General features: G+C 53.5%; 1 protein-coding gene across 1 annotated transcript in view; it reads left to right on the top strand.

Moving 5' to 3' along the window:
- Positions 1–506: 506 nt before the first annotated feature.
- The window catches only part of NLRP1 (NLR family pyrin domain containing 1), a 58776-nt gene continuing 49975 nt past the window's right edge, over positions 507–9307 (top strand). Inside the window, exons 1-4 of the mRNA XM_045293324.1 lie at positions 507–906; positions 3267–3458; positions 6305–6499; positions 7687–9304. Coding sequence (XP_045149259.1) covers positions 624–906; positions 3267–3458; positions 6305–6499; positions 7687–9304 — 2288 coding nt within the window. The 5' untranslated portion in view covers positions 507–623. The remainder of the gene's footprint in view (positions 907–3266; positions 3459–6304; positions 6500–7686; positions 9305–9307) is intronic.

The following is a 9307-nucleotide window of genomic DNA, read 5'->3' as shown; positions in this document are numbered from 1 at the left end:
ATGTGCTTTGAGTAGGAGAGGACTGATCTCTCCGGTTGGCGAACCTGGTGGAGCTGAAGAGTCCTGGTTGCCACACGGGGCTCTGGAAGCCCACCTTAGTTCAGCCTGCCCCCCCACCCGCGCCCCCTTCCCTACCAACCGAAGGGCTGGTCTTAGGAGGCCAGGTTCCGGGAGAGGAAAGAGCCCGAGGAACACAGAACAGTGAGTCACACACACACACACACACACACACACACACACACACCCCTCCCACCTTTCCATCCCTCCTCCATTCCTTCCTCTCTGCCTGGGGCGAGGACCGCACCTTCGGCACCTGTCACAGCCTGACTCCCGCTGACGGCTGACGTCCCCAATCCCTTCTGGGCTCCTCCCTCCGGTGGTTTCTCCTGCCCCTCCCCTGCCCTCCCCGCCTCCCAGCATCTATTATTAGTGGTTGGTCTGGGGTTTACAGAACTGACTCCAGCAGGCTGAGCTGAAGCTGGCTGGGGAAAGAGGAATGGTCCCAGCAGGAGGCTTTTCTTGGGAGGTGGAGAGGCTTGCCCAGAGGAGGAGAGAGCCTTGTCTACCTGCCGGACACCGGGTACTCCACCGCAAACACCCCCAAAGAGCTTCCAGGGGCAGAGATGGCTCGCGGACCACACGGCCGGCTGGCCTGGTACTTGGAGGAGTTGAGTGACGCAGAGCTGCAGGAGTTCTGCCATCAGCTGCCCCAGGAGGCCTTAGGGGAAGGCTTTTCTGAGGCCTCCTCTGCTCAGCCGGGGAAGATCGGGAGCAGAGAGGTGGCTGCGCACCTGGCGACTCAATGTGGGGAGCAGCGGGCCTGGGACCTGGCCCTCCGCACCTGGCAGAAGATGGGTCTGAGCAGTCTGTACTTCCGAGCCCAGGCAGACATGGCTTTGATGTCAGGTGAGTGGACAAAGGGCCCTCATCCACTGTAGGTCCCTGGGGTCCACCCCAGACTGAGTCCTCCCCACAGGCCTTCCTCTGGGCAATGATGAGAGACTCTCCCCACACCCCGCCCCTGGGCAGAGGCAGGGACCACAGGCTAAGCTGGAGTTGGGCATCTCTTGCTGGACCCCAGAGCCCCACACCCTCTCCTATCCTCAGAGGCCAGAGAAGGATGAAGCTGGCATTCCAAAGGAATGGCAGGGCTAGCATGGCCTTTATGCCCAGTCCCTGAGCAGCAGGGCACTTGGTTTTAAATAGACTGGGAGTTAGGCAGGAGTAGGTCCCAGTTCCTGTCCCCAGCACTTTTCCACTCACCCCATTGCCTCTGTTTCTGCATGTATAAAAGGAGAGAGCGTAAGAAGAGTCATGCTCGAATCGTAGGATTGGGTGAGGGTTAAAATGATAGCACCCGTTAAGCATGTAGCACAAAGTCTTGTCCCTAGCAAGTGCTCGCTAATTGAGACCACCTGTTGCTGATGCTACTGTGGCTGCTGCTGTAATGTTTCTTATTCCTCTTGGCAACCTGGGGATCCGAAGCTCCTAGCTCCTAAAAGAGAGGGCTGAGGCTCAGAGAATGGGAGGGGCTTATGCAAGAGGCGGAGTCAGTGCCTGGCAAGCCACGCCCATTGCCAGCAAGCTTAGGGCCAGCCCACGTGGTGCAGAGTAGACCCAAGCCCCAGGGTCTTGATCTTTACCAGAGGCTTCCTAAGGTGGGGGAGCCCTGGTGGCAGAGTATTTATATGATGGGCTGCTGCTAACCACAAGGTCAGCAGTTTGAAACCACCAGCCGCGCACCCATCGAGGGGTAGCCTCACACCTGGTGATTCGGTGTGGGGAGCCATGGGCTGGGGACCTCAGTTTGGGGAAGGTATGGCAAGGGTCCTCAGTAACACTTGGGGGTGTGGGGTTGTGTACTTTCCCTCACCACCACTATAGTTCCAACGAATTGCTGTAGGTGCCACTTTCTTACTTTCTTACTCTTTATATGTATTTTTATCTTTTTTTAAATCATTTTATTGGGGGCTCATACAACTCTTATCACACTCCCTCCACCCATCCATTGTGTCTAGCACATTTGTACATTTGTTGCCATCATTATTCTCAAAACATTTGCTTTCTACTTGAGCCCTTGGTATCAGCTCCTCATTTTTCCCCTCCCTCCCCACCTCCTCTCCCTCATGAACCCTTGATAATTTATAAATTATTATTATTTTGTCATGTCTTACATTGTCTGACGTCCTCCCTTCACCCATTTTTCTGTTGTCTGTCCCCCAGAGAGGGGGTTATGTGTAGATCCTTGTAATTGTTTCCCCCTTTCTACCCCACCTTCCCTCCACCCTCCCGGTATCGCAACTCTCAACACTGGTCCTGAAGGGATCATCTGTCCTGGATTCCGTGTTCCTAGTTCCTCTCTGTACCAGTGTACATCCTCTGGTCTAGCCAGATTTGTGAGGTAGAATTGGGATCATGATAGTGGGGGTGGGGGGAGGAAGCATTTAGGAGCTAGAGGAAAGTTCTATATTTCATCGTTGCTACACTGCACCCTGACTGGCTCATCTTCTCCCTGCAACCCCTCTGTAAGGGGATGTCCAGTTGCCTACAGATGGGCTTTGGGTCCCCAATTTGTACTCCCCCTCATTCACAATGATATGATATTTTTGGTTCTTTGATGCCTGATACCTGATCCCTTCAACGCCTCATGGTCACACAGGCTGGTGTACTTCTTCTATGTGGGCTTTGTTGCTTCTGAGCTAGGTGGCCAATTGTTTACCTTCAACCCCTTAAGACCCCAGATGCTGTATCTTTTGATAGCTGGGTACCATCAGCTTTCTTCACCACATTTGGTTATGCACCCACTGTGTCTTCAGCGATCGTGTCGGGAAGATGAGCATCATGGAATGCCAGTTGAATAGAACAAAGTGTTCTTGCATTGAGGGAGTACTTGAGTGAAGGCCCAATATCCATCTGCTACCTAATGCCACTTTCTGTAGACCCTTGGCCTATCTTTTCAAAACCAGATCACCGGACCTGACTTCCATGGTGCCTCCAAGTGGGTTCAAAGTACCAGCCTCTGCTGGTTGAGCAGACACCTTTCATGCTACTCAGAGACCAGAACCAAGGCAAGAGCACAAGTTTCCTGGCTTGCAGACCGGACCATTTTGCCCAGCGGGGCCTGTGAGGACATCATTTTCTGGGGGATTGGCAGAGAGAGCTGTGAGGGGGGATCACAGTGGGTTCGCTGGTTTTACCCGGCCCCAGACCCTGTCCGTGGCCCCACCCTGCCCCTGTGACAGCCCCCTCCTCTTGTCTCCATCCAGACCCTTCTGCTGTCTTTGGCTTTGCAAGTTCCCCCAGGCTGGGGTCCCCCAACGGGCCCACCTCCACCGAGGTGCTGAGGTTCTGGGACCCTGATCTTGTGACACCCCTCCCGGTAAAGAGAAGAGAGAGCGTGACCCTGGCTGATTCATATGAACACAGAGGTGACAGACAGCAGGTGGGCCCACACCCAGGTGAGTACAGACCTGCATGGAAACATGGGCCGTGTATGATCTTGAAAGCGGTGCATCTAGAGGTGATTTTTCCGGGTCCCAAAGGTGCTGAGATTGCATCCCCTCCCCTTGGCACCTGGGGAAACTGGTGCCATGTGGGTGAGGGAGTGGATCTTACCAACTCTGGGGGCCAGGTCAGACCTGATCCATGCCCAGGCAGCGTTCAGCTCTTTATCTGGACACTCTAGGGACTCTTGAGATGAGAGTCATCCAGAAAGTTCCAAGAATGGCCCTGCCCTACACACAGGCCCCAAGAAGAGGTTAAGTTGATTCTGTAGCCCAAGCCAGTTCCCTCTCCTGACTTCTCTTATTTCACTCTCTACGCCACCGAGGCTGCAAACATTGGCTACACCCCTGCCTCTGCCTCTTCGCAAGACAACGTCAGGAAGTCATCTCTTCCCACTCCAGAGGACAGGTCACTTGTCCCTGCTCATGCAGCACTTAAGGTAGAGAGCCAGGGCTAGAACCCAGACAACCTGTCCCTGGGGCAGCAGACTTTGTGAAAATCCCTTTCCCCAGCATCTCCTGCCCTTCCCTTTCTTTCTCCTTCTCTGTGCCCCTCTCACCCCATCTGTGTTCGTCCAGGTTGACTAGACAAACAAATTCATAGGCACTCATATATGTCTAAGAAAGAGCTTCATATAAAAGAACAATTGTATATTGAGAAACCATCCCAGCCCAGTTCAGATCAAGTCCATAAGTCCGATATTAGCCCATATGTCCATAAATTCCTCTTCAGACTCACCCAGCACATCCAATGATGCTGAATGCAGGAAGATCACAAGCCAGTGGGTGGAAGAGCTTGTGGATCCAGTGGCAGTGGAAGCATCCCAATGCTGGCACGGGTCTCCACAGGTCTCCCCTCCAGCTCTCTGAGTGTCTCAACAGCAGGAAAAGGAAGGCAGAGAAAGTGGGCCTGGCCTCCAGTGAGCTGTTTCTCTTGGTCACGCCTCCAAATGAGGTCATCAAGCTGCCACCTGATTGACAGGCTAGACTCCACCTCTTCACTCAAGGCGACAGGAGATTATGTCATTGCCACACCATCCTCACTCAAGTCCTGCCCATGGTGGTTACAGGTTCAAGTTCAGTTACCCTCACATTTCATCCTGACTCTTACCCACTTGTGCAACCTGGAACAGTGCTTCAGCCCTCTCTGTCTCTGTTTCCATCTAGCCTGCATACGACTCCCATGTTCTCTCTTCACCACCCTCTGTCCCCAGCCTACAGTACAGAAATTGCTCCTCTCTGAGCTATGCATAAACACACCAAATAAATAAGTAAGTCACTCCACTTGTGGAGCATGTAGGGCATAAAGTGATGGTGACTTCTTAGACATAACCCAACACCATGAGGGACTGCGTCGCTGGGCCTGGAGGACCCAGGGCCAGAGTCTCGGGGGACATCAAAGGCAATGTTCTACTCCCTACTGAGTACCGACTGGGGTCATGAAAGCTTATCTAAAATGCAGCTACTGGTCTTTCACTGCCCAGAGAAAAGACAGGGTGATGAACATGAAAATAACACTTGGAAACAATTAGTCCAAGGACTCATGGATCACACAACACCAGTCTCCACAACCCTGACATTAGAAGAGCTAGCTGGTGCCTGGCTCCCACTACTAATTGCTCTGAGAAGGACCACATTAGAAGGTCCAGGAGAGAGTGGGAGAAAGAGGTGAAATAAAATCATAAAGGGATCAGCTTACTGGTCAGATAGAAAATGCTGGGACCACCGCCGCCTAAGACTATGTCCCTGGGCCTTTCAGGGCTGGAACTGAACTCACCCATATATTAAGTAGTCAGCCCTTTAAGACCAAGAGGGCAGGATTTACACAAGGGCAGAGGGCCAGGAAGGATGGAGGAACGAAAACCAGAAACTCGGGGCACTGAGGGGATTGCAAAGGATGAGTTGACACCAAAATGCATATGAATTATTGAGTGTAAAACTGATAGTTAAGTAAACTTTCACCTCATTATAGAAAAAAGTTGTTTTTACTAACTCCATTGGCACGAAAGTCTGAACACACGATAGAGACTCCACTGAAGATATTTTAAGCAATGATTTGACCGCTCCTACCTCTTTTGCTATTGAAGCTCCTCTTACGCCTCCACCAGCACGCTTCTTTCTCTTGCTCCTTCCCCGTGCCTAGTAGCACAGGCTCTTCCCTTCTCCGGGACCTTGAGCAATTACGCTCTGCCCACAACGTGCATGTTCCACAGCTGGTAAGACAGTGTCTGTTAGTCATCTGGGCCTCTTCTGATGCCACTTGGTAATCAACTGTTTGCTATTTGAAATAGGGAGCTCCATCATCCATTTGGCTTATCCAGATCTGTCTACCTGACATGCCTGGTACTTCCCACCAACAGGAGGGGGTAGACCCACTAGCAGTTGGCACATAGGGTTGCGCACGGTCAGGTCGCTAGTTGGAAACCACCAGCCCCTCGGTGGGAGAAAGATGGATCTTTCCACTCCTCTCAAGGGTTACATTCCAAGTGTACTTAAGACCGTTGAAGGTGGATTGTTTTAAGATTTGAAACAGCCCCCCAATAAAATGATTAATTAAAAAAATAAAAGAGTTACCGTCTCAGAAATCTGCAGGGGGTTTCTGTCCTGTGCTGCAGGGCTGCTATGAGGTGGAATCAACTCGGTGGGCAAGGAGTTTGGTTGGACGGAGAGAAGGAAAGTGTATCTCCCCCTTTACATAATGTTCAAAATGGGATGCCCAACACCCACCTAACGGGAGAATTATGATGAGCTTGAAACACAGTGAGTCCTTCCTCTTACCATCCCCCCCCCAACACACACAGAAAACCCTCCCTCGATGCTCTTCATGTGGTCCCCAGCCCACAACTCTCCAAGACAAGCGTCGCCTACTGCCCCCACATCCACAGCAGTGCTGGGAGCCTGTGGGTCCCCACCTCAGTTCAGCACAGAAGCGGGACAACAGAGGGTTGCTGAGACTGAGCGGCCATGGGGTGAATTTTCTGGAAGCTGCTGCACAGGTGAGACCCTGCTGAACTCCTGGAGAGGGTTGGGGAGGCAAAGGGGTGGACAAAAATTCCCCTAGGGACTGGGTTAGCCAACTCACAAAGGGACTCGCCAGTACGGTGTCCCCCGTCCAAGGTGGACGGGGTGTGAATGAAAACACGATGGGCTGGGTTGGACCGGGCGTCCATAGTCTGCCTGCCCTTTGTCAAGCGCACATCCTTACAGTGTAACTTGCCAGACGTATCTGACAGGATTGGTTTAAGATATCATTTGATTTAAGAGGATGCAGACATGTGGCAACAGAACTAGAATGTTCTGGAGAACTGCCCTCATGTAGAGCTAGGCCTGGTCTGGATGCAGGAGAGAGAGAGAGAATAAAGGGTGCATGGTGGAGCGACTGAGATCCAATCCTGCAGGGCATCTCTGGGACACTGTGCAGGGCACACCTCAGAGTGGTCTCTCTAGGGAGTACATGCCTCTCCCCATTACTGGGCAAGAGCTCCTCCCTAGGCATTACTGCTTCAGCATTTCCTGCTTGGTCCATTCATGGGCCCAAAGAACCCACACACAGAGAATCAATCACAGGTGCTTGCAGACGGACTTCCTCGGCAAGTGCTGAGGGGATATGGGTGGGAGCTGGCAGCACAGCCCACCCATGACCTCTCTGCCTTGATTAGGCCCCTGGCTTAGAAAATGAGCCCTATTGGCCCTCTGTTTTCACTTCTGTAAATTGGGGATGATCAGGAATGATGGGCTGGACTTCTACAGGTAGGAAGTGAGCAGTGGAACTTCTTGGCTGCCAACATCAGTTGTCTTTCAAGGCAGAGAACTGCATCTCCCGTGTCCACTCTTTATCCCCAACCCTTACTATGGGCAGTGCCTGGCCCAAAGTCAGCACTTGATAAAGATTTGCAGAATGAAAGACGGTCAGTGAGGGAGGATGACTTGGGAGAGTCGAGAGATGAGTGGATTGATACAATTGGTGTATGGGTTGTTATAAGAGCTGTTAGAGCCCCCAATAAAGTGACTCATAAAAATGAAGACTTTTAAAGAGATGGATGGAGTTTCTTTCCCAGAGGCCTTTCAGTACACTAGAGAGGACATGCCAGGGTCTTCATCCACAGTGAGTGGCAGAGAGGGCGTGAACAGACAAACAAATCTACTGTGTCCCTTCATGGTCCCCCTTCCCTCCCTGACTTAGGAAACCGAGAAAGCGATCAGAGCCACAGGGCAGAGAGGCCTCGAGGCCAGAATACTCAGTCCTGGAAAGATGAAGATTCACACCAAAAATTCACGCAGCTGCTGCTCCTACACACCCCTCACCCCAGAGGCCGTGAGTCCTGGGGGAAGGCAAGCTGGCATGATGGGGTGCTGCAAGAACAGGGGCGGTTGATTGAAGTCCAAGACTTATTTGGCCCAGACCTGGATACCCAGGACGCACCTCACACGGTCATCCTACAGGGGGCTGCTGGAACTGGGAAGTCGACCCTGGCCAGGCAGGTCAGGAGAGCCTGGGAGCAAGGCCAGCTCTTTAAGGATCGCTTCCGGTATGTCTTTTACCTCAACTGCAGAGAGCTGGCCCAATCCAGGACGGTGAGTCTCCCTGAGCTCCTCACCCAGGACTGGGCTGCCCCTCCGGCTCCCGCTGGACAGATCCTGTCTCGGCCCGAGCAGCTGCTCTTTATCCTGGATGGGTTGGATGAGCCCAAGTGGGTCTTTGGGGAGCAGACATCTGAGCTGTGTCTGCACTGGAGCCAGCAGCAGCCTGTGCCCACGCTGTTGGGCAGTTTGCTGTCGAAAGCCATCCTGCCTGGGGTGTCCTTGCTGATCACCGCTCGGACCAAAGCACTAGGGGAACTCATTCCTTCTTCAGAGCACCCACGTTGGGTGGAGGTGCTGGGATTCTCCCGGGCTGGCAGGAAAGACTATTTCTACAACTATTTCCCAGACGAAAGCCAAGCAGCTCAGGCCTTCAGCCTGGTGGAATCCAACAGTGCCCTCTTGGCCATGTGTCAGGTGCCCTGGGTCTCCTGGCTTTTGTGCTCCTGCCTGCAGCTGCAGATGGAGCAGGGGAAAGAACTTTCGTTGACCTGCCAGACGACCACAACGCTCTCCCTGCACTACCTGTCCCTGGCTCTCCCGGCTCAGGCCCTGGGGACCCAGCTGAGAGCCTTGTGCTCTCTGGCTGCTGAGGGCACCTGGCAAGGAAAGACCCTGTTTCGTTCAGGGGACCTCCGGAGACACGGGTTGGACGGGTCTTCCATCCCCGTCTTCTTAAAGACCCGTCTTCTTCGACGACACCGCACCTTTCTGAGCTACAGCTTCAGTCACCTGTGTTTCCAAGAGTTCTTGGCCGCAATTGCATGCGCCCTTGAGGAGAAGGAGGAGGGAAGCCAGGGCACCGAGAGTGCCCGAGGTGTGAAGACGTTACCAGACGTGTATGGGAGGCATGCTCTGTTTGGGGCGCCGACCACCCGTTTCCTCTTCGGCCTGTTCAGTGAGCGTGGGGCCAGAGAGGTAGAGGACATGGTCCACAGCCAACTGGCTCAGGGGGCCAAGGGGGAGTTGCTGCGGTGGGTGGAAGTGCAAGTCCAGCACCAGGATGCCCCGGTTCCGACGTGCTCCCTGGAGGTGCTCGGCTGCTTGTATGAGATCCAGGACGAGGCGTTTCTGACGCGAGCCCTGGCCCATGTCCAAGGAGCCGGGCTGTGTGCGCACACGGACCCAGAGCTGCTGGTGTTCGCGTTCTGCCTCGGCTTCTGCTGCAACGTGAGGAGCCTTCGAGTGAGCGAGGACAGTCAGCATGGACAGGCGCTGCGGCC

This window comes from Echinops telfairi, unplaced genomic scaffold (genome assembly GCF_000313985.2).
Source record: "Echinops telfairi isolate 266 unplaced genomic scaffold, ASM31398v2 ScPeMD7_2010;HRSCAF=2546, whole genome shotgun sequence".
Lineage (NCBI taxonomy): Eukaryota > Metazoa > Chordata > Mammalia > Afrosoricida > Tenrecidae > Echinops > Echinops telfairi.
This window is presented reverse-complemented; position numbering and strand designations above follow the sequence as displayed.